The 26,064-nt window shown below is 43.8% G+C and overlaps 1 protein-coding gene and 1 long non-coding RNA gene across 5 annotated transcripts in view; one reads left to right on the forward strand and one right to left on the reverse strand.

The window, feature by feature from the left end:
* Positions 1-448: 448 nt before the first annotated feature.
* Positions 449-6,664, reverse strand: LOC143280528 (uncharacterized). Its single transcript, XR_013055024.1, has 3 exons — positions 6,528-6,664; positions 5,517-5,628; positions 449-4,960 (listed from the first exon to the last, which is right to left on the reverse strand). It is a non-coding gene; the product is annotated as an uncharacterized LOC143280528 (long non-coding RNA).
* A 10,877-nt stretch (positions 6,665-17,541) lies between these two features.
* Positions 17,542-26,064, forward strand: part of LOC143279887 (brefeldin A-inhibited guanine nucleotide-exchange protein 1-like) — a 95,265-nt gene continuing 86,742 nt past the window's right edge. For all 4 annotated transcript variants that reach the window (XM_076584180.1, XM_076584181.1, XM_076584182.1 and 1 more), the window contains exons 1-3: positions 17,542-17,756; positions 19,194-19,227; positions 21,698-21,839. In XM_076584180.1, coding sequence (XP_076440295.1) covers positions 17,660-17,756; positions 19,194-19,227; positions 21,698-21,839 — 273 coding nt within the window. In that variant the 5' untranslated portion in view covers positions 17,542-17,659. The remainder of the gene's footprint in view (positions 17,757-19,193; positions 19,228-21,697; positions 21,840-26,064) is intronic.

Genomic DNA, 26,064 nt, shown 5'->3' on the forward strand with positions numbered 1-26,064 from the left:
AAAGAAGATATAACCATTGAAACAACTGGAGTGTTTCCATTGCTGGGCCAGGTACAACGCCTTTGACTGAAAACTTCCCCGGAAAAACTGATACCACACGTGACGAACAGGAAATAGCCTGGCCATCTTCCTTTGTTCTCTTGTCTTCAAAGTGCTGTCTTGACAATGAACCTGTTCCCCCCCCTCCTCCCACCTTACACCCCCCACCCCCCACCCCCAACCCTCTCCCTCCTCTACCTTTTCTTGGTTCTGAACACCCACACACACCTTTGCCTCCCGTTTCAAACAGCTGTCACAGAACCTGCAGAACCAATGAGGTCCACACTGCACTGCTGGTCGCCAAAAGAGGAACGTGGTGACGAGAACAATGTGGGACGCTGCTTACAGTCCTTCACTTGGATCAGGATCAGGATCAGGATTTGGGGCGTTGCTTTATACAACTTAGCCATTTTTGGCTTTTTATGCCCCTGCAGATTTACTCCTTTATATTGTTGGTCAGGTTGTTGACTAGCTCAGTCATTTTATCCATCAAAGTCATATTTTGTTTTTGTCAATAACTCGTGTTTATCTATGAGGTTCTTGAAAGTATTTATACTAGGTGCACGTTTGATATTGTTTATTAATTTGTTCTGTTACTAAATGTAAACTTTCTGAGATTTGTTCTGGAATACTGTTTAAATATTTTGTCTGTACTCTTTCTTGTAGTGTCTACCTTTGGAGTACAAAAAAAAAAAAAAGCATTGTGTGTGGTGGAAATCCGTCTGTCTGCTCACAGCCATGGTGTGCTTGTGAGACTGTCACAACTCGTGGCATTCTCATTCTTCTGTCATTCTTCATCCTTCGTTTAACCTTTGAAGGGGTTTTCTGTACATGCCCTGTAGTGTACAATAATGTTTTTTGTGTGATGCCATTTTTTGTGTGACGTTTTCTTTTTAGGTGTGTGACGTGTTTCCAGAATGACGAAGGACGAACTGAACTGGATGGGAGAGTTTTGGATGGCACCGGAGATTAGAGAGATAAACCACTCGCGGCAGGCCCCTTCTTACTGTCTATAACAGTGCTGAAGCCGTTTTGGGGCACACACGCAGTGCGGAAGGGTGGCGGTAAATCACCCTCTCCTTCCCCACCCGAAGGAAACTGGTCGGTTCGACGGTTCAGCTGCAGTAAAGCGAAAGTTAAGTTACGCCTGGAATTTCGCACGTGTAGTAAGATTCGCTGTATACAATGAAAACCGATTCATTTTTGCTTTGGTTTTTAGCACGTTTGCATCTGCTTGAATGTAGATAATATAAAAAGAAAATAAAGCAGCTCCCCCCACCACCAACTCCCCCCCAGCGCAATGTTGCACATGAGAGAGACAGTTATAAATTATTGAACTGCGTTTTCGTAAGGCTACTTTTTCTTCACACTTTCTGGTTTACATCACCATTTCTTCAAAAAAAAAAAAAAAATATATATATATATATATATATCAAAACATAAAACACATATTCAGCTCTGTCTCTCTTCTAACATCTGTCTATACATACATACATGAATACATACATACATAATTTCATATAGATCTATCAGTATGTAAATCTAAATCTATCTATATGTACATAATCATATATATAATTCATATATATACGAACGCTTCATGTTGCCCGAGCAGACCGTTGTATTGTGCTCTATCTCTCTCTCTAAGTCTGTGTCTCTGTCTCTCTCTCTCGGGAGTTTTACATGGCTGTTAAAAGCATCTACAGTTCTGTACTTGTATGTGTTCGTGACAAAGGTATTTATTCAGACTTTTTTCAGTGTCCAAGAGGGGTTAAACAAGGTTGTATGCCAAGCACACAGCTGTTTTCCTTTTTCATCGGTGAATTGGCAGTGGAGTTATCAAAGAAGGGGAGACATGGAATACAAATGATACCTGGCACAACAGATTTGCTCTTAATGCTATTTGCTGATGATGTTGTTCTCTTGTGTGACACACCCATAGGGTTACAAAATCAATTAAATGCCCTTAAGCAAGAAACAGACAGACTACAACAAACAGTGAATCTCGTTAAGACCAATATTATAGTTTTCCGCAATGGAGGTCATCTTTCGACTCCTGAAAAATGGTGCTGTGGTGATAGGGAAATAAAAGTAACCAATACATATAAATATTTAGGAATGTTATTCACAACAAAATTGAGTTTGACATCTGCGTGGGATGAAGCAAACAGAAAAGGGAAAAAAGGTGTAATCCAAATTATAAAATCACTCAGGAGACTGCGTTCGACTGACGCTTTCCTTTCGTTTGGGCGGGGCAAAGGCAGCTCATGAATAATGAATGCGTGCCGCGGCGCAGGCTGCCTGGCTTCAGCAATTTCTGCAAGAGGTTTATCTCTCTTTTCTAATCTCCGATGGCACTGACAATTTTTGGCGCCACAGAATGTGATGATTATTGTGCCATGTGTGTGTGAGTAACAGAAACGTCTCGATGCACAGTGGATGTATCTGAATGGAGAATAGGGTGTGTGGAGGTGTGTTTTTTTTGTATTCCAAGAGAGGGGACATGATAGAGGTATTCAAATACCTCCATGGACATTATGATGTACAGAGGCCAGTATTCCAGCCCTCACTCAGTGGAAACTTCAGAGGCAACATTTAAAGCTCTAGACGAAACACTTTCGTCGTGATGTCAGGGGAAACTACTTCTCAAACAGAGTGGTGACACAGTGGAACAGTCTCCCAGACTCCGTGGTCCTGGCGCCGTCTGTCAACGCCTTCAAGAGCCGCCTGGATAAGCATTGGAGGGACCTACCTGGTCTGTACAACCCGTCTTGCCAGAGCAACTGATTTGATTTAGCCGCGCTCGCCACGCATGCAACCAATTCAGTGACAGTTTTGAAACACGAACAGGCCTCGGGAGAGGCCTAAGTCGTCGATCGTCAAAGTCAAAGTGAAAGGTAGACACTACAAGAAACAGTACAGACAAAATATTTAAACAGTATTCCAGAACAAATCACAGAAAGTTTACATTTAGTAACAGAGCAACAAATTATTGGAACAAATTAACAAACAATATCAAACGTGCACCTAGCATAAATACTTGATCCTGATCCTGAGTTCTAGTTACTGTGAATCTGGCGTTGTGCATATCAGCCTTTTCAGTGGTTGAGAGTTCCTTGTTACTTCATCAATCCTCATGATTTTTTGTGGGTCTGTGCTGGTCCCGTAGGCTGTCATCCCAGGGCGACGTCTGTCTTAGACGTGTGCACGTTTGTTTTGCCAAGCAGCTGGTCGTTGAGGCGATTGTGATTCATGTAGAACGTTTCAATCAGTGGATGTGTTTTGTGCTCTGGATCACATTGTGACTTGTGAATTTGGGAGTGAATTGGTTGACATTGTTGAATTCAAAGTTCTTTCCTTTTGATGATGTTCGTGTCAGGCTCATGACAGAACTGAACTAAGGAAATGCCTCTGGTACTACAACTCAGAACCCATCAAGTGAGGGCGACACAGAAAACACTGAAAACACAGCGGAATCAATGGCCACCCACAGGAAAGACAACTCTCACATGAGGGTGCAATCCAACTGGGCCAAAAGTCCCAAACCCCAAACTAACATCCATGTACAATAGAACCTAACTAAGGAAGCACCTCTGGTCCTATGACCAGAATCCATTAACTGAGGATAAATGGCAACACAAACAAAAAGACTAATGAGTAGTGACAGGGACAGTGCTTCACTTGGGTGTGTTGGAGAACTGTCAGCGTCAGCTCACAGCTGTGTGGTGCTCACCGTCTGCCCAGGCTGTGGGTCCCCCCCTTCTCCCTGTGGGGACCCGCCGGTCAGTCCACAGGTCAGAGGACCACGGCAGCAATTCCACACGGTGCGCACGTGCCTACCCAGCAGCCAGCAGCAGGGCACCAAGACGGCTTTCAGTATCACCATCAGCCTTCCTGCCGCCCATAACTTTGCCCTCTTATTGAACGGAATTCGCATATATGTGTATGCATTGAAAAAGAAGACAAAACCGAAAGTAAAGGAAACCACTCCTGCCGCCAGAGCGTACCATGGAAACCTATCTCGTTGTGAGTTGTTCCCATGGCTGTGCCCTGGTATTCCGGCAAGGTCGTTGTCAGTGTGGACAGATGGACCACTTTGTTCAGATGTGCCCATGTTCACGGCATGGTTTGTGTCTGCACTGCCTCCAGAGACAGTGTGAGAAACGGGAGCAGAAACTGAGTGGACACAGACACCTGGGCGAGAGCCACTTCCCCGTGTGAAAAATGCAATCAGCAATAAAAGACAGGCCACGAAAACAAGGCAGTGAGGAACAATGAACTCAGCAACGTACAGTGATCTGTAATTATCTGGATCTGTATTTAGATAGATAGAATCTTTCCAGCAGGGTTCGCTCTCATCACTTAGATACCTGAAATAGAAGACAGGGATTATAACCACAAACCCATACAATGTCGATGACACAAGCAACACCACAGCCACTACCATGTGATTTTGACTCCTCAGAGTCACAAATCGCTGCAGCCTTAAACCCTCAAGCACGATGACAGTACCCACTAACAGATTGACGATAGGCTGAAACATGGCAAAGGTCAGCTCTGAAACCAAAAACCCTTCACAACTAAAATCTGACTCCATTCGCTGTTGTACAGTTTCAAAATTTCTTTCTCCTTCTTCTACGATTATTAGGCGTATGTGAACCATCACTGCAGATCCCAAAGCATCATAGACCATCAACACACAGCTTGGCAGCATGACTAACAGTTCCGGTGAGCCAGTCCTAACTGCTGGCTGTTTGACGTACTGGCAAAGTACGTTGACAATGACTACACCATTGAGGATACAGGCCAGGATGATGAACGTGATCCCACAGCCGATGACAGCCGTAGAGTCAAAGTAGCAGTCGAAAAAGTAGCAGTTGTCATCAGTGATGTTGACAATGGGGCGTGTGGTCGTACTCATCTGAAACCCAACGCGAGATAGTTTATGGTCTGAAACAGTCTGACAGAGTGTTGTCTTTTTATTCCATTCCGTGACTGCAAGGTTTTAGAGCCTGTTGCAGTTTATACCTCACCCCACCCCAACCTCCAATGTACGGTACAAATAACATGAAACTTCTTTTTTTCTTCATCTGAAAGGAAGTGCTCAAGCTAATACAAGTTACGTGCCATTTTTTTTCCATTTATTTACAGCTTAACACCATAGACACATGATTAAACTTGATGGAGAAATGTTTTGTTGTTTTTTGTTTTGTTTTAGATTTGATAATACGGTATACAACTCGCACTATACTGACTTTTATTTCCGACCAAGATCATAGTAAACATCCGAAGAGAGCAAGATGAATGAGCAACTGACAGTAGGATACGTGTGTAGAGTATATATCCATTCATAAATACATATCAATGTGAGTACATGCCGTCCATTTTCGTGCCTGACAATTTATTTGTTGCTGCCTTGTTCTGCCAGACTTTCTCTCTCTCTCTCACTCTCTCTCTCTCTCTCTCTGTATGTTTACCTTGTGCCACAATCACAGAACCAGGTGATCAGTGTCTGACGTCACTGTTCAGTCGTCACCACAGCTTCAGGTTGAAAGGGGCAGTGCTTTCCCTCAGTCTTGACACTGATACCTGTCGGAACACGTCACACAGCCATCGTCACAGGTCGTCAGTGGACCTTATTCGTAGCATCGGCGCTGTGGTCAGTTAATTCACGTCACCGACTGAGGCGCTGTGTACTTATTCCTCCTCCTCCTCCACCTCTACGAAACACACACACACACACACACACACACACACACACACACATACATACACACACACAGGCGTGCGCTAGTACTGATCTACGCCCATCTCGCAATCCAATGCATTTGCGCCTGTTGGTGTTAACACCATGGAGCCGGAACAGTGCATGAAAGAGGTGAGCGGTCCAACCTTGCATCACAAAGTGGACAGGACACAGAGACTGAGTGAGAGGCCAAGAGAGACGGGGGAATAGACTACAGACTTATAATGTACTTATCTATATACGTCCGTGGGAACAGACAGAAAGAAAAGAACAAAAAAATGAAGGAGAGAATAAAGGAGTAGTAAACTCGGAGAGAGGAGACTTTGATGAGAAACGCCGCATCCACTACACATTCATGAACAACTTCCTGTTCCACCAGTTTGACGACAGACTTGCCGTGCATGAAGTACACGCTCAGCAACTAACTCAACAGTAAGGCAGGCTACCCAGAAACAGACTACCCCCTACCCTCTGTGTGTGTATGTGTGTGTGTGAGCGTACGTGTACTAATATGTGTGTGTCTGTGTGTATATAAAACCACTGAAGAAACGAGGTAACTGTATAAAAATGCCAAAACAACATCAACACCCCGACGTCCATTCTATATAATACCTGTCCACACGAAAACAGTTTCACGGAACAGACAGGAAGCAAGAAAACACCTGGTCATTGCAGCCCTGTACATAGGTATACGTGACTCAGATGAGCTGACTGTTTGACAATAATAATTCAAAACACTTACCGCACACTTTACTGTTGATCACTTTGTCTTCGGTGTTTTATTTCCTTGGAACTCAGGCCCTATCCCACGACCGTCAGCAATGGAGAATATTCAGTTAGCGAAGCGTTCAGCAGTGCAGCGCCCCCACAACCACTGAAAACAGCAGGTTACAGAACCACTGACAGTGTCAGTATTCACCTCGGCAACCCGGATCTTTCCTCCTTTTGTCGTCTCGCCTGCGGACATACATCTGTGGACGCATGATTGCTCTCAAGTCTCGCCCCATTGAAGAAGATTGATGGGTGGTTGTGATTTTTGTGTAGCATTATTCTGTGTGCAGACACATAGGTGCGCTGCATACCAAGTTTCGTGTGCAGACTAGAATCAATTATGATTTTAAAAAGAACAACAAGACATGAGTCTCGGTATGTCAGGGTGACAAACCACAAAATTTTCCTTGTCTTGTTGGACCTATCATGAGTCATGTATTATAGTCCTACTACTACTACTGCTGCTGCTGCTACAACACACACACATATTTATACACACACATGGCACACACACACACACACACACGCGTACACACACACACACACACACACACACATTCACATTCACATTCACACACCTATACATGACGGGCTAAATAAACAAAACGGTCATACACGTAAAACGTTCCACGTCTGAGTGTGTATGTGAGCGTGTCTGAAATCTGATTGAATGACACAGGAAACGAATGATGAGCGCCCAATGGAAGCCGTCAGTCGGCTCTACCCCAGGTAGGCAGCCTGTTGTGGCAAATGACTCCGTGTTTGTAAGGCGCTTAGAGCTTGGTCTCCGACCGAGGATAGGTGCTGTATAAATATCCATATCATAACCTAGCACACAAAAGTCATGCAGAGTATAAACTGAAATTTAGTGAAGAGGAGGAGATTCATCAAATTTCACTCCAAGATGGACAGAACAATGATAAACTGTAACACTAAATGTTCTTTTGTCAGGTAGGCCTATACCTGCATGTACGTTGAGCACCCTGCCCAAGTTACCAGCAACCGATGTGCCCAAGTCAGTTGGCAACACTGTAGACAACCTTCCCATTCCCTGAAGGCCTCAATGGCTCTATTCCAGTTCCTGTAGACAACCTCCCCATTTCCTGAAGGCCTCAATGGCTCTATTCCAGTTCCTGTAGACAACCTCCCCATTCCCTAAAGGCCTCAATGGCTCTGTTCCAGTTCCTGTAGACAACCTCCCCATTCCCTAAAGGCCTCAATGGCTCTGTTCCAGTTCCTGTAAACCTCCCCATTCCCTGAAGGCCTCAATGGCTCTATTCCAGTTCCTGTAGACAACCTCCCCATTCCCTAAAGGCCTCAATGGCTCTGTTCCAGTTCCTGTAAACCTCCCCATTCCCTGAAGGCCTCAATGGCTCTATTCCAGTTCCTGTAAACCTCCCCATTCCCTGAAGGCCTCAATGGCTCTATTCCAGTTCCTGTCTCAGTTTCTCAAGGACGGGAGGCGTCAACTTAAGGAATCGTGTTCGGAAAAAATTTTTAATCAATGCACGCTCCAGTCTGCCACACTATGATCTGCTGGGCAGATACCTGACCAGGAGCATCACCCAGCTCAGACGTCGGGTGCATCCAAAACTATTTCTGTACATACCCGGCCATCAGGGTGGATTTCTACGATATAGTTTTTTTCAGAGGACAACTGACACTTATGTTGCCATGGATTTTAATTGTTTCAGTACGCGCTGCACATAATCGTTTCATACGAATGACAAGACGTTTAGTTTGATATTCCTGTCAAACCTGGGAGACTGAAAAGGGCGATGTCGGGATTCGATCCCAGACCCTCACAGTGGATTATTACCACAGGCTATTAGCAGACTGATAAGCGTCTTATAAACCTCAAATTCCTCCTCGCCCATCTGTCCGGCTATTTAACCCATAGCTGGGGTCTGGTTCGTGGGCATCAGGGCATGTCCACACACTGATGGGCCTGTATGCTGCACGTTTGGGGGGCCAGGACCTCCTCCATCATGACTGGTTCAGCCTGCGACCCTCCTTGAGTGGAGAGACCAAGATCTAGTTTTGTTATCGCGCCAGTCATCCGCGCCCGCACCGCGTTAGTCCTGACAAGTCGTGTCCATCCTGCTCGGTGTCCCGCTGAAGGAACACCCACACTGACGTGGCATGGAGGTGTGACTACGGAATTCACTCTTCCCCCGGAGAAGAAGAGACCCGCTTCGCAGGACTAACAGAAAAATTGGAATTTGACATATTATTCTTTGAATTCTTAATTAACTAAACCCAAAAGTTCCTCACATATTTTTCAATGTTCAGCATGTGTCTTATAATATTATATAATTTATGCTGGGAAGAAGATACCTTTAATTTCGAGTAATTTCTTCGTTCGTGGGCTGCGATTCCCACGTTCACTCCTGAGTGGGCGTTTACGTGAATGATGCGGGTTTTTACCCCCGCCATGTAGGTGGCAGTACTGATGATTGTTTTCGCCGTGGGGTGGTGGGGCTGCAGGGAAGAGAGATTTCAGTACCAGGAATGTACGAATGAAATGGTCGCGAGCCGTGAATATCTAATTATTCACCTATTTCATATACTCCCCCCACTCCACCCCGTTGGGTTGAAATGGTCATTCACCTTCTTCTTCTTCCTTTATACGACCAACATCATTCTACTGATGATTCTGTCGTAGTTTGGGGAGACTGTCGAAGATTGCGCTGTTGTGAGGCCGGATTTAAAAAAAAATTGTTTGGTGGCCTGGCCAGCCAGTGCACGTTCAGCGTGCACCGTCATGATGCCAAGCCTCTGCAGCAGCCGTGGATGGGGAGGACAGGGGTAGAAAAGCAACTGGGAAGGGTGGCAGGAGGGGGAGGGGGGGATTGTAGGGGACGGTGGTCAGGAGGAGGGTAAGGGGGAGGGTTGGGGGTGATGGGAAGGAGGGGGGGTTGTTCCAGGTTCTAAAGATGGGAGGCCAGCCTAGACTTGAAGCAGTCCAGTGACTCAGCCGTCACAACCTCCTGAGGCAACTTGTTCCATTCTGGTATGGTCCTCGGGAAGAACGTCATTTGCCTGTACCGTGTCGTGCAGATGGGGATGTCGTAGCTCAGGTCGTTGTTTGTCCTGCTGTCGGATGGTTTGGGCAGGAATGTGGAGTTAATAGAGATGAGACCGTGATGGAATTTGTAAAACATCTCCAAGCGGGCTTTCTTACGACGCTGTTGCAGGTAAGGCCAGTTGAGTGAGTCAAGTATGGAGTCCACGCATGATGTTTGGTGGTGGCGATTTGAGACCCATCTTGCTGCTCTTCGTTGGATCTTCTCGAGGGTCTCAATCTCGTTTGCAGTGTAGGGATCCCAGACAGTGGCTGCGTATTCAAGAAGCGGGCGAACAAGGGCTTTGTACGCAGTTTCCTTGGCCTTCTTGTTGCCGATCTTGAGGTTGCGCCGGACGAAGACTAGGGCCTTGCTGGCTTTCTTTGTGATGGAGTCAGTGTGAGATACCCACTGCATGTTGTCCTGGATGTTGACACCAAGGTACTTAGTGGTGTTGACATTCTCCAGGTGTTGTCCATGTAGCTCATACACAGGAGCAATCTTGTTCCACTTCCGAGAGACTCTCAGCGTTGAGCATTTCTGCGGATGGAACTCCATGGACCACTTCTCCTCCCAGGTGGCAAGGGAGTGTAGGTCTTCTTGCAGCACTCGCTCGTCTTTTTTCTTCATGATGGTCTTGCTGCACAGGGTGTCGTCGGCAAATAGGCGGATCTTCGACTTGATGCCATCAGGAAGGTCGTTTATGTATAGGAGAAAAAGACTAGGCCCTAGGACCGAGCCTTGGGGGACGCCGGATTCCACAGGTAGGAAGTCAGATCTTGTTCCCTCCACCACCACAGCTTGCTGTCTGTCCGCAAGGAAGTCCTTGATCCAGTTAATGGTGCGGCCTCTGGTGCCGTAGCGACGTAGTTTGTGGACAAGTAGGGTATGGCTGACTTTGTCGAACGCTTTTGAGAAGTCGAGGACGATAGTGTCCTCCTGGTTTCCCTTCTCAATCTCTCTGGTCGCTTCGTCCACATACCCTAAGAGTTGAGTCTCACATGACCTGTCCGCGTCGAAAGCTGTGCTGCTCTGGACAGAGAATCTCATTGTTCTCGAAGATGGGACATGATGTGGCTGGTGATGATATGTTCCATCAGCTTGCAGGCTATGCAGGTGAGGGAGATGGGGCGGTAGTTGGCTGCATTATATCTTTCTCCCTTTTTAAATACAGGTGTGATGTTGGCCTGTTTCCAGTCCTGTGGCAGGGTACCAGAGGAGTATGAGATGCGATAGAGCAGGGTGAGGGCTGGAGTGATCTCCTCTGCAGCCGTCTTCAAGAGTCTGGGGGTAATGCCGTCTGGGCCACAGGCTTTATTGGGGTCAAGGCTGAGCAGGAGTTTTTTTACTCCATCTTCTGTGATGTTGATGTCGTCACATGCTGGATAGTCTGGAAGTTTTGGTCCAGGGGGGCATCGCTGTTCAAACTCTTCAGCTGTGATGGTGTCTTTGGGGCTGAATACAGAGTGGAACTGGGTGTTCAGGATCTGTGCTTGCTCCTTGGGGTCGGAGATGAGTTTCCCGGCTTCTTTAAGTGGAGAGACGCCCACTCCTTCTGTTCTTCTTGCTTTAATGAAGCCGTCCAGAACTTCTTCTTGGAGGTGGTCTGGCTTTCACCTTCATCAGAGATCAGTCCTTCCGTCTACGTGTCTCCAGTAGGCGCGATGTAGACGTTTCTGGATGAGGCGCTTAAGTGCCTTGAATTCCTGTTGAAGGGCCTTGTGGACATTGTTATCCACCGGATGCGTGTGCAATGCTTTACATATACTTTGTTGTTGTTGTTGTTGTTTTGTTTTTGTTTTGTTTTTTCAGTTACGATCGAAATAACTGTACATTTCTCACTGAATTTGTGTTCCATCTGTATGCTTGCTGTGATTTTTGTTGCTGGATGTGCTTTTTGCGTCGGTGATACCTGGTTCCCTGGTGTTTATTTTTGACAGTGGTGAATGTGGCGTGCTTTGTTTTGCTGTGATTTGCACCTGTGGGATTTGAGACTGTTATGGCGCCTGTGTCAATTTACATATCAATGTGTGTATGTGTGTGTGTGTGTGTGTGTGTGTGTGTGCGCGCGCGCGCGCGCGTGTGTGTGTGTATGTATATATACATGTATACATGTGTATAATTTTTATGTGTGTGTGTATATGAAAATGCATGTGTATGTGTATGTATATATGTATGTATATGTATGTGTACATATATATATATATATATATATATATATATATATATATCTTTTATCATGTCAGTCTTACATATGCATACTTTAGCCAGTGTCATGTTAAACTTTGTAGACTTTGTACATATTTTACGACACTTAGTCTTAATTCCATTATTTTTATTGTGAAGCGCGGTGAGCCCCATCTGAGATGGAGGTACTGCGCTATATAAGCCTACATTTTATTATCATTTATCATTATTAACGGAAATTCTTTAGCGCGCGGGTAACTAGAATCTAAGGGAAATAACCTTGTATTTCCACATCATTTGTAGAAATGGAGTTAAGTCCTTTTTCTTTTTTTTTTCTTTTCTTTTTTTTAATACTTTTTCTCGTTTTCCGCTGTTCTTCAGTTGTTCTTGCCATTATGATCAGTTTATGAATACGTGAACATTGGGGTGGTGGGGAGAAGGGAAAAAATATTGAAAAAAGATGGGTGTGACTATGTGAGGTCCGGCCGGGCCTGCCGGGTTGATTTCGCCGATAGTCACGTCACGGTCTCCCCTGGCCGCACGGCCGCGTCGGTCAGTCTTCCAGCTCTGCCTTCATTCTTAAACCCCATTTGTTGGAATTCGAATGCAGAAGATACATTGGTAATGAATTGGAGGCAGTGCCCTAAATCTACTGAACAACCTACGGTCGCCTGTTATACTCGGACAGTTCAGTGCTAACACGCACAGCACCGATTCAGTCATCGAAGATCATGTCATGAGCTGCAGCCCGGCCGGCGGATCAATAACTCACCAAACTAATCATGTCCACCGCTGCGGCTGCATGGACAAATCCCCTGTCAGTAGCAGTGTCTCATGAGTCAGTCAGTCAGTGCACACAGTACCCGGAAACCGGCTGGGAGAAGATCGCTGTTTTACTGGGTGGATACTGACTCTACACGTGCTGCATGGCCGTTCGGGACTGACTGAAATGGTGCGGTCCAAGGATAGGAGGAGGAAGGTCAGTTCCGGCTGTGGCCAATCCCATAAAAAGTATAAAAAAGAAGAAAAAAATTAGAAAACGGCAACTGAGGAACAAAAAAAAAAAAACAACAACCAAAAAACCGGCAACAAAACAAAACAAAACAAAACAAAAACAAACAAACAAAAACAAACACAAATATTATCAATTTTATTGATCAACTTTTACCTCTAGCGGGAAGACGCTACGTCAATGACTCTCGAGTTAAAACTCTGACTGAACCGGTCCAAAAGAATCAGTTTTATTCGTGTGTCATTTCAATTGTTGAACAAAACCGACAAATGATTTTTGCCTTATTTTGACGTGTGTGTGTGTGTGTGTGTGTGTGTGTGTGTGTGTGTGTGTGTGTGTGTGTGTGTGTGTGTGTGTGTTACTGATGTATGTACTGCATGCCAAATTGTTTTACTACCATGCTCTTTTCATTGTATGTATCACAGACTTCCATCAGTCACACTTATCAAATTCTTCTGTTGAGAAAAGTGAGTTATTCTGGTTCTGGTGGGTTTTTTCCTTCTGAAACAAACCTTCACATAAAACCAGTATAGAGGTACAACGAACACGTTTTGATGTCATGTATGCTACGTGTTTGCAAGTGAGTTACGTTGGTAACGTACGTTTGAATGCAACTAAGTGTAGTTTTCTCAGTTCTTTCTTCTTCTTCTTCTTCTTCTTCTTCTTCTTCTTCTTCTTCTTCTTCTTCTTTCTTTCTTTCTTTCTTTCTTTCTTTCTCAAGAGGCCAAAAATGACAAGTGGAAACAGTTTTTCGAGGCACTCAGTTATGACTCAACATTGACAGAGTTCTGGCAATTTTATCGTCGCATGGAAGGGAAAACGTGCACAACAACAACCCCAGACATGGTAGACACTGACGGAACCAAGCTTAAGACAAACGAAGAAAAAGGATCCGCCCTGCTCAAACGTTTCATACAACAGAGCGATCAAAGAAACTTAGATGAGAAAAAGAATTATGTTGAGGAGTTAAACCAAACCCTTATGCAGACTGGACCTGATGATGTCTTGACAATAGATGATCTAAACGAAGCAATATCTAAATGCAAGAAAGAATCAGCTCCTGGCCCAGACAAAGTTCGCTACTCGGACATCAAGGAACTATCGGAAGAAGACAGAAGCAACCTTTTCAGTCTATATCAAAACAGTTTCCACAATGGACATGTGCCGGAGGACTGGACACACAGCTTCTTAAAACCCATGCCAAAACCAGGAAAGGACCATCATCAGGTAAGCGGCTACCGGATCCTAACCATGCAAAACATTGCCGGAAAGCTCATGGAACGCATAATAGCCAGGAAACTTGCCAGGGATCTTGAACACAGGCACATTCTCCCTTCAAATCAAGGTGGTTACAGAACAGGCAAGTCCACATGGGAAAACGCAGCTGCTTTTGCATATGAGGTGTATGAAGGATTTCAAAGAAAAGAAGAAACACTAGCAGTAGCAATCGATCTTGAAGATGCCTACAATAAGGTCCAGTTTGCGCACCTCATGGAGCTGCTACTAAGGTATGGAGTAAGTTTGACACTGACAAGATGGATAGCAGCAGCGCTTCAGGAAAGAACCGTCGTCCTACGCCTCGGAGATTGGATGTCTGCACCTTCTAAACTATCCATGGGACTGCCACAAGGGTCTCCGCTTTCTCCTGTCCTCTACAATGTCTACACGAAGGGCCTTGCAGACTTAAACAACAATGGAATAGCTCGGGTGCTTACTCTTGCGGATGATGGCCTGGTCTTCAAAACTTCGAAAGATGCTCAGGAAAGAACTAAAGCCGTCCAGAAACAACTAAACAATATTGCTCAATGGTGCAAAGAAACAGGATCTTCCATCAATCCAGCGAAAGCCCAAATGTTGCTGTGCACCCTCAACAACAGAACCGCGAGCAAATCACCACCTTCTGTGTCACTCGATGGGATTCAGATCGAGAAAACTGAATGCCTACGCTACCTAGGAATACACTTCGACAGGATGCTGACCTTCAGAAAACATACGGAAAATACTGTTCTCAAATGCAAAAAGGGCCTTTCAGTCTTAAAAGCAATGGCAACCAAAGGTATTGAACAACGCCACCTCTTCCTGCTATACCAATCACTCGTCCTCAGTGTGATCGACTACGGACTTGGGCTAACAACACCGTCTCAAAGCAACCTCCTAAAATTAGAGTTCAAAATGAAGCTATGAGGCTGATCCTTGGAACAACAAAAGACACGCCCACAGAAACCATGCGATACCTGCTTGACCTTCCTTCAGTGCAGGCCAGAAACAAGTTAGAACAGGTCAAGACCTACTTCAAAGCATTAGAAAACCATCAAAACCCACTGCATGACGCAGTCAAAGAACCAAAAGGCAGCCGTCTAGGACGAGGAAGATCATGGATGGGGCAAGCAGAAGACACAATCCAGCTAGTATGCCGACTACATGACCTGAAAGAAACAAAAGAATGGGAGAAAAACCCCGAAAACCTCAACCATCTATTCAACAAAGCCATTTCACCCACTCTAGGAAGACATTGTCGGGAATGGCCAGAGGGCAAAACTGATGCGGAAGTGAAGCTACTCATAGAAGAAAACAGTAAAGAAGAGGACATCATCATATACACAGATGGCTCAGTCACCAAAGACCAATCCGGTTGGGGATTCACCGCGAAACAAAATGGAAAAACAGTTTGGGAAGAGAATGCTGCCTACAAAGTCACAACCTCCAGCCTAACGATGGAAGTTGAAGCTGTGACACATGCCCTCCAGTGGCTATCGTCCATTCATACGCCCGGAAACCAACATGCCATGATTCTAACAGACTCAATGAATCTCATACAGAAAATTGAAAACGGAATGGGAAGCCCAGAGTGGCATAAGGCAATGATTCAGATTTTAAAAAAACTCACATGGTCATACTGCCCGGGACATGCAGGTGTTAAGAGAAATGAGCGAGCTGACAGACTTGCTGGTAACGCAACACCAACGAGCGGCCTACATCTAGGAAAATCGGAAATCCTCAGAAAAGTCAAAGAATATCAAAAAGAACAGGTACAAGGCCATCACTCCATCGATCGCCTCAAAGAAATAAAAGCAGAGAGAGGGAGTGGCCGTAAGTCTAACATGAAAGGTAGAGCACGATGCTTTGCAAATCAAACAAATATCGGCATCATTTCCAAACCAACATTGCGCAAATTTCTTCAAGTCTCTGTGGGCTTTTCCAAATACAATAGACTGAGCAACACACTAGACGCCACGTTCTTGGCATCAGAGATCTTTTCCCATCCCTCTTGCGACCAATCAGTGGCAGCCTCTGTGCGTGTGTGTATGTGTGTGTTTTTGTGCATGTGTGGGTCTGTATTTTTGAGTGCGTTTGTGCATGCGCGAGAGTGTAAGTGTACACAAGTGTCAGTAGAGTTCTGTGCACGTGCGCGCGCGCGCGCGCGCGCGCGCGCGCGTGTGTGTGTGTGTGAGGGGGAGGTGGGGGTGCGGGGGAAGGTGGGGTAGAGGATGAGGTATGTGAGTGTATGCATGCCTACACTGTGGGAGCAACAGGATATTGGAACGAATATATATATATATATGTATGTGTGTGGAGATATGGGCATATGTGTGTGTGCTTGTACAAGTAAGTGTTCATCTGTGTGTGTGTGTGTGTGTGTGTGTGCCGTGGAAGCTGCGATACGTAGACTAGAAATGAGTGTGTGGAGGAGGGGGGTAGTGGAGGTGCAGGGTAATGTGTGGTGTGTGTGTGTGTGTGTGTGTTGGAGCTCATGTACGTTTATATGTATTTGACTGTGCTTTCATATCTGTGAAACTGCATGTTCGGTGCATATCTGTTATGCATGTGTGGGTGTATATGTGAATGTGTGTCTTCTTGTTTTACATCTATTTGCTTATTTATCATCATTGTTATCTTTTTTTTCTTCTTTTTTTTACTACTACCCTTTTTTTTCTTTTTCTTTTTTTTTTTTACTACTACTACCTCTTTTTTTTCTTTTTTTTAATACTACTACCTCTTTCCTTTTTTTTCTTTTTTTCCTTTTTTTTGTAAGCTTATCTATTATTTATTCACCTTTTTTTTTTCTCAAGGCCTGACTAAGCGCGTTGGGTTACGCTGCTGGTCAGGCATCTGCTTGGCAGATGTGGTGTAGCGTATATGGATTTGTCCGAATGCAGTGACGCCTCCTTGAGCTACTGAAACTTCTTCTTTCTTTCTTTTTTTTTTTTTTTTTTTTTTTCTTTGTTCTTTAGTTCTTCTTCTTTTCCTTCTTGGGGTTGATCTTCCTCTAAAATCACAAATATGGATAGAGGTCAAACAAATGAGAGAATGAATAAACGAACACACACACACACACACACACACACACACACACACACACACACACACACACACACACACACACACACACACACACACACACACACACACATAATGACAACGCCCACATGATGACCAGTAAAATGCGCAATGGGAAATAACTGTTTATTTACTATTTTGTCCCACAATTCTTGTGGAGTGGTTCACCTTGTACTACACGCAAACCCCTACACGCAGGCGCACCCATTCCGCACTTCACGACGGACCATTCTCAGAAATTCATTTAAAACGAAACGGCATTTTCTCCATCAGTTCTAATATTTAAAAAAATCAGCGAACGATAACTCAACTCCCTTTCATTCTTTTTTCAATGATTTATTGTGCGCCTGCCTCCGATTTCAGACGATGCATAGTCACGTGACTCCAGCATGGCGGATGTAATGCGACAGTAAATACGCAAAGAGGTGTAGCCGGTGTTTCGACATTGCATCGGCTGCTTGATATGTTTTTTGACAGCTGGGTTTACTATTATTCATCAACATGTTTTTGACCAGAGCGTTGGAGAAGATACTGAGTGATAAGGAGATAAAGAAGGCTCACCATTCGCAACTGAAAAAAGCTTGTGAGGTGGCACTGGGTATGTTGACAAGACGATCATGTATTGTCATTGAAATTACGTACAAGGTAGCACAGCTGCTGTTAATGTTGCAGAACACACAGCCTCACTTGTTCGTTTTCATTTCTTTTTCTTTTGTCCTACAATAAATGGGTCAAACATTATATATTTTGTAAAACGTAAGGCTATGAATTAAATCGCACAGAAATGATAGTGCACTTCGATTTTGGTTAGCGATAGGTGTGGTAAGAATCGGCTTGAATATTATGAATACATACTTAAGTTTGCATTATTCCAGATGATTACACCAACACAGATTTTACACACAAAAAGTTACACTTGCTTTATAATGAAGTTGTAAAGATCGACATTTCAGATTGTGTTCTGTTCTATTCATCATGTTGGTGATACTATATTGTAATGTCAACTGGTGATTGAATCATTGATCATATTTTGACCATGAGTGTCTTACTCTTAGAAACAGTTGTTCATGGATTGTGTAATTTTTTTGTTGTTCTGAGAATACTTTTTTCTGCTGAAAATACATTTTGCATAATATTGTGACATCATACTAGTACATAAATGACAAAAACACCCAAACATACCAAATATACTTTTAACTTCTTTTCTGAAATGTTGTGCAGTGTACACCAAGTATAAACTAAGAGTAGTCATAAAAACCAACAACATGCAAGCTGTTTAAGAATAATGCATCATCCTTGTTATACTTACTGAGCTCTGCTGACCCCTACCCCAATTCCACCCCATATCACACCCCACCTATCACATTTTAAATCATCTAATTCTAAGGAACTGCTTCAGTTTTGAAATGCTTTTTGGAACACACACATGTATGATGTAAATGATGTATACATGAACAACGCAAAAATAGTATATTAATTTTTACCTGAAGGAAACCTGTTATATTTGGTGCCTCCTTCCAAAAGATAATGTTTAGAAAGTATATATCATATGGATCCCTTTAAAGTCGGAGATTATAAACACTCACACACATACACACACACACACACATTGTATATGTAACTTTTGTTGTTTTCCTTTTTTTTCTATTGTGTGTGTATAATATATATATATATGGTTTGCTTTGTTGTGCGGCAAGTCTGAATAACATTATTTGGGAGATTAAGTTGACGATGTTATCATCATCATGAATATGATATTTCATTGTCATCAAATTTTACAAATGAGTTTTGTGTAATTCCGTTCTGTTTGAATGTTCCCACAATATCAGTAATATTATAATATGTATATATATGGTATTCATAGTGCATTGTATATGTAGGACTTTTTCTTCAGGCAGTGGTGGTAAGATTACGAATTCTTTAAATCTGTATGATACTATATATGGGTTGTGTGTGGGCTCCTTTTTTTTCTTCTTCTTCTTTTTTTTTCTTTTTTGTGATAATTTGAAGTATAGTTGTTCTTGTCTTGTTCCAGATGAACTGAAAAATGATGGCAAAGATCAACAAAAGTAAGTAATTCACTAATTGTGCTTTGTTTTAATACATTTTGATAATTTTTGCAAAGTTTTATTGTGTGAATTTTGTCTTTTTCCAGTGTTTTTCTTTTTTATTGTTTTTTTGGTATGTGCTTGTTTGCGTGCGTATACATATTTCTGTGTGTGTGCATGTGTGTACATATGTGTGTGTGTGAGTGGATGTGTGCATGTGTAAGTGTGTGTGTGTGTGTTTGTCTTTTTGTTCTGTTTTTGTTTGTTTTGTTTTTTTAGTTTACATTGTAGTGTATTTTTCTTCTTCTTTTAAATATCACAAAAGTGTTTTATAGTTGAATGCAATATTGATGCTTGATATGGAAAAAAAAAAAGTGAAAGCATTTTCAAAAGAAAAGAAAGGAATTAACTTTTCTTTGTTTTAAAAAATCAAAAAAGCAAGATATAAGCAGCAAGCACAAGAGAACTGTTGTGTACTGACAGGGGAAAAAAAGGCTTCAGAATGTTCTATATCATATGCCTTTTCCATCATAAAAGTCATGTGAGATGCTGAAAATTCCTTTGATGACTAGAAAGTAAAACCAACCATTTGTCATTGAATAAAACAACAAGACTAAGTCAGAAACACAACAAACAGTCCAGTTCGTTTTTTTTCTCCACATCTTGTTCACTGTTTATGCTTGGAGGTTAGTCCTGAACAAAACCGGTAGTGTTCTGGAGTTATCACAGGCCTGTGCAGCTTGCCTTGTAGGGCGGTGCATGTCGGCTAGATCTCCACCCTCAGACCTCTGAGGTCCCTACAGTCATGGAGAACATGGTCTGTGGTCTGGCCTGCTTCTCCCACATGTGTCACAGAGGGGACGGCACAGCATGGAAATGTTTGTGCATCTGTTTATTGCTTTGTATTGTATTACTCTTTTGTCACAACAGATTTCTCTGTGTGAAATTTGGGCTCCACATCCCAGGGAGAGGGCATCACCACAGTGTAGTGACACCTTTTTTCTTCTGCTTTTCTTTTCTTTTCTTTTTTTAATCTGCTCGCAAGCTTGTTTGTTTCCCTATCAAAGTGGTCTTTTCTGCAGAATTTTCCCAGGGACAACCAGTTTGTTGCCATGGGTTCTTTTATGTGCGTTAAGACCTCTAATTTATCCTATCATCCAAATGATTAGGATCCAGACCACTGTTCATGATCAAGTGGAAGGGAATAATATACTGGCAAGTGTGGGGTTCGATCCCATGTGCTCATATTCTCTCACTTCCAAGGTGGACATGTCACCACCAGGCCACCACTCTACACCTAGTTCATTGTGTCCTGTCTGTAACTGTGTGACATCATATATAATGACTTGCACTGGTCTGGACAGGTAGTGATAGTTGTCTTGGGGTTGTGTTGGTTTATAAAGTGGTATTTGATGATAGTCTTCACCTCTGTATTACTTTCTGCATTGTCTTCTTGGTCATGTTCCATACCGAGCTTTGCAGTTTTGTCTGCTTCCTCTTTTCCATGTATTCTGCAGTGTGAGGGAACCCAGTGCAGTACAAATCTGAGGCACCTGATGCTGCTCAGTGCTCTTCTCAGTTGTAGAAACTTGTTGGCAGCTGCTGCCTTTGGCATTTGAACTGGTTTGCCTTCAGTCAGAAAGATGACCTGGGCATCTTTGTCTGCTGGGCTGCTGATGATATTTACTGCCTGGATCAGGTCTGTCTTGGCTTTGTAAAGCATGCAGTGAGAGCCAGTTGGTATTGTCTCTACTTGCCATTGTTCATTCAGGCATCGACCCCTGCTTCCTTCTTTCCAGATTGCTTCAATGGCTGGCCCATCTGTGTAAACCTGCATCCGTGCTTTCAGGGGGTATAGTTCTTCACCTTCTAGCATGGCTTGCATTTGGACTCCATTTGACGGGCGCTATATCCAGGTGGTTTCAGCGTTGGGCTTTCAATCTGAGGGTCCCGGGTTCGAATCCTGGTAACAGCACCTGGTGGGTAAAGGGTGGAGATTTTTCAGATCTCCCAGGTCAACATATGTGCAGACCTGCTACTTGCCTGAACCCCCTTCGTATGTATATGCAAGCAGATCAAATACGCTTGTTAAAGATCCTGTGATCCATGTCAGCATTCTGTGGGTTATGGAAACAAGAATATACCCAGCATGCACACCCCCAAAAACGGAGTATGGCTGCCTACATGGCTGGGTAAATAAACAGAATGGCCATACACGTAAAATGTTACATGTCTGTCTGAGTCAGTGAGTGTGTATGTGTGCGTGCCTGATATCTGATTGAATGACACAGGAAACGACTGATGAGCGCCCAGTGGCAGCCATCATTTGGCTCCACCCAGGTAGGCAGCCTGTTGTGCAAAATGACACGGAGTTTGTAAAGCGCTTAGAGCTTGGTCTCCACCCAAGGATATGTGCTATGTAAGTATTCATATCAAGTGAAATATTAAAGTTCAAAAGAAGCTGACAGCACTTTCTTTTCCCCTCCACCAGAGAGAAGTCGTCGGAGTCGTCAGCCCTGCCCCAGCCAAAGCGGGCGGGAGTTGTGGAGGCTGACAAGTACTTCCTGCCCTTTGAGTTGGCCTGCCAATCCAAGAGTCCCAGAATCGTCAACACCGCCCTCGACTGTCTGCAGGTGAGAGGCTCTGCTGATTATTCAGTTTATGACCCCTCTCGTTCGCAGATGTACATGATGTATTTAGTGTGTCCAGTTACAAGGAAAATTCAGTCTTCGTTTCGGTTCTTTGTGATAACTTAGCTTTTTTCTTTCCTTTTTTTTTTTTTTTTTTTTTTTTTTGTACTTTGGATGCAAGTTTAATACAGTGAATACATATACAGGTAATCTAAGATAGTAAGAACTTTGAGGTTTAATTGTTAATCTGTATTCTCAGTCTTGTATGTGAACATTCCTTTGTGGACTTTCAATGCAGATAAGTTGCAATATTGCTGACAACATGTATGTTTAAAAGTAAAAGGAAAGAATCTTCCATGTAAGAAGTGAAGAAGGGAGTAAAGGGGTAACAGTAAGTTAGTGAGTAAGCTCTTTGTTGTTGTCGTCATGCCACTTTGAACATGAAGTCCATGCAGAGTGGATTTAATGGACTAAAACAGAAAGAAAAAGCATGTTCAGTCTCACAAGGTCATCTGCATAGAAAACAAAATTGTGTGCAACATGAAACATGAATTGAAAGGGTAACTCTTGCTCTATTTTAGTATGTCACACCCACATTACCCCTCCCCTCCCTCCACACACCTTCTTTCATGTGAAGTGGCTGTGTGTGTTCGTTGCAGCAGGTGGTTTTGTATATTGTGTTCACGGCTGTTCATGTTTGCGTCAGTTTTTTTGTGGTTATGTACTGTGATGTGCAGCCGTTCTTACCACTACTTGTGTGCCTGTTTGTATGTATGTTACCTTTTTGAGTGTGCGGGATGGAAACCCATATGCGCCAGAATTTCTCTCCTGCTCCCATATTAGAGTTTAGACCTTGAAGCTGTCTGGACACTAGTTTTCCGGATGAAATGATAAACCGAGGCCCTGTGTGTAGTTTACGTTTAACACATGTAAAAGAACCCATGGCAATAAGAGAGTTGTTCCTGGCAAAATTATTTAGAAAAAATCCACTTTGATGGGAAGGCAAATACACTTGCAGACAGTGAAAAAGAAGGGTGGCACAGGATTGTAGCGACACACTCTCCTCTCCCCATGGAGAACAATCCGAACTTATAGAGAGAAGTCTGATGTGAGAAAAGAGTAATGCTGTGCAATGCAATGCAGTGCAATGCAATACAGTACAAAACAATTCAAAACAGTATAATGCAGTACAATACAATACAATACATTACAATACAAGTTGAGTCTTTTTGGGGTTTTTTTTTTCCAATACTAAATCTTGATTCGCTTAATGGCCTTCTGATACAATGAATCCATACTGTTTCACTTCATTGGTTGTGGGCAGTCTGTGACACAGTGACTCCATTCTGTTTCACTTCATTGGCTGTGGGCAGTCTGTGACACAGTGACTCCATTCTGTTTCACTTCACTGGCTGTGGGCAGTCTGTGACACAGTGACTCCTTTCTGTTTCACTTCATTGGTTGTGGGCAGTCTGTGACACAGTGACTCCATTCTGTTTCACTTCACGTGCTGTGGGCAGTCTGTGTCACAGTGACTCCATTCTGTTTCACTTCACTGGCTGTGGGCAGTCTGTGTCACAGTGACTCCATTCTGTTTCACTTCATTGGCTGTGGGCAGTCTGTGACACAGTGACTCCATTCTGTTTCACTTCACTGGCTGTGGGCAGTCTGTGACACAGTGACTCCATTCTGTTTCACTTCACGTGCTGTGGGCAGTCTGTGACACAGTGACTCCATTCTGTTTCACTTCACTGGCTGTGGGCAGTCTGTGACACAGTGACCCCATTCTGTTTCACTTCACTGGCTGTGGGCAGTCTGTGTCACAGTGACCCCATTCTGTTTCACTTCACTGGCTGTGGGCAGTCTGTGTCACAGTGACTCCATTCTGTTTCACTTCATTGGCTGTGGGCAGTCTGTGACACAGTGACTCCATTCTGTTTCACTTCACTGGCTGTGGGCAGTCTGTGACACAGTGACTCCATTCTGTTTCACTTCACTGGCTGTGGGCAGTCTGTGTCACAGTGACTCCATTCTGTTTCACTTCATTGGCTGTGGGCAGTCTGTGACACAGTGACTCCATTCTGTTTCACTTCACGTGCTGTGGGCAGTCTGTGACACAGTGACTCCATTCTGTTTCACTTCATTGGCTGTGGGCAGTCTGTGACACAGTGACTCCATTCTGTTTCACTTCATTGGCTGTGGGCAGTCTGTGACACAGTGACTCCATTCTGTTTCACTTCACTGGCTGTGGGCAGTCTGTGACACAGTGACTCCATTCTGTTTCACTTCACTGGCTGTGGATAAAATGTCATCATTGTTGTCTTTTTTATTTATTTTATTTATTTATTTATTTTATTATTATTGGGTTTGTTGGGTTTTTTGTTGTTTTTTGGGGGGGCGGGTGTGTGTGTGTGGGGGGGGTTGTACGCTTATAGTTGACTTCATCAAGTTTTTGCGCCTTATACATATTATTATTAGTAGTAGAAGTAGTTCTTTTTTCAATGTATTTATCTTTTTTTCTTCTTTTTTTTAATTTATTTTTTTCTCAAGGTCTGACTAAGCACGTTGGGTTACGCTGCTGGTCAGGCATCTGCTTGGCAGATGTGGTGTAGCATATATGGATTTGTCCGAACACAGTGACGCCTCCTTCAGCTACTGAAACTGAAACTGGCTGTGGGCAGTCTGTGACACAGTGACCCCATTCTGTTTCACTTCACCGGCTGTGGGCAGTCTGTGACACAGTGACTCCATTCTGTTTCACTTCATTGGCTGTGGGCAGTCTGTGTCACTGTGACTCCATTCTGTTTCACTTCATTGGCTGTGGGCAGTCTGTGACACAGTGACCCCATTCTGTTTCACTTCATTGGCTGTGGGCAGTCTGTGACACAGTGACCCCATTCTGTTTCACTTCACCGGCTGTGGGCAGTCTGTGACACAGTGACTCCGTTCTATTTCACTTCATTGGCTGTGGGCAGTCTGTGTCACAGTGACTCCATTCTGTTTCACTTCACTGGCTGTGGGCAGTCTGTGTCACTGTCTTTGGCATGGGCAGATCCCATAGACACAGTTGTTGGAGGGACATGGTAAAGGTGGTGGTCTCTGTAATCTGGGGTGGGCGATAAAAGGGTGGAGTGTGTGTGTGGAGGGGGTGGGGGGTGGTGTTTCTAGTTCTGTGTGGCTCTGAGCCTGAGAGCTGTTGTCGTCACTCATTTTAGGGAAGTTTCTCTCTCTCTCTTTCTCTCTCTCTCTCAAACACACACACACACACACACACACACATATACATATACACACATATATATATAAAAATTTTTTGGTCACATACTTCAAGAAATACATGGACAGACATGATACCACTCCATACCACACCACCACCACCCAACACACACACACACACACACACAACAGAACACACACACTAACAAGACAGGTCAGTGTATACACAGTAAGGTATAGAAAAGACTATGTCCCTGACAGCAGAAACAAAGTGGAAGTTTTAGATATATACTGATCATTTGATTTCACAAGCGGGCAGATCTGCAGTGTTAGTGTTGTAACATGGCACTTGAACCCTCCGCACCACGGGTTGGGTCCATTGAATTGTTAATCGCTTTATTTCCCCCTTTCTCTGCAGCAGCTGTTGATGTTCGCAAGTAAATGTCTATGGAGCAGGGTCCTGTTTCACACCTGTTCATGTGTTTCTAAAATTGTGTCAGGTTTTTTTGTTTTTTGTTTTTTGTTGTTGTTGTTGTTGTTGTTTTGTGTTTTTTTGCCTGAGGCTGCCGCCTCCTTGATTTTTTTTTTTTTTTTTTTTTTTTTTTTTTTTTTTAATACTGTTTCTGTCTCTGTGTTTTGGGTTGTCTCTGCTGGCTGGCTGGCTGTCATCTCTCTCTCTCTCTCTCTCTCTCTCTCTCTCTCTCTCTCTCTGTGTTTCTACCCTCCCTCCCTTCCCCTCTCTGCTTTTCTCTGTCTCTCCTTCCCTCTCTGTGTCTGTCTCTGTCTCTCCCTCCCTTTCCCTCCCCCCTCTATCTCTGTTTCTTGCTGTCTGTCTGTCTCTGTGTATCTCTCTGTCTTGACTGTCAGTCTGTCTGTCTCCCACTCATGCTCATCTCTCTCTCTCTCTCTCTCTCTCTCTCTCTCTCTCTCTGTGTCTCTCTCTCTTCATCCCATGTCTCCCTGCCTGCAAGTGTATTTTATTTCCTGTCAGAGTGGGTTTTTTTGTTGCTTT

Source organism: Babylonia areolata, chromosome 3 (genome assembly GCF_041734735.1).
Source record: "Babylonia areolata isolate BAREFJ2019XMU chromosome 3, ASM4173473v1, whole genome shotgun sequence".
NCBI lineage: Eukaryota > Metazoa > Mollusca > Gastropoda > Neogastropoda > Buccinidae > Babylonia > Babylonia areolata.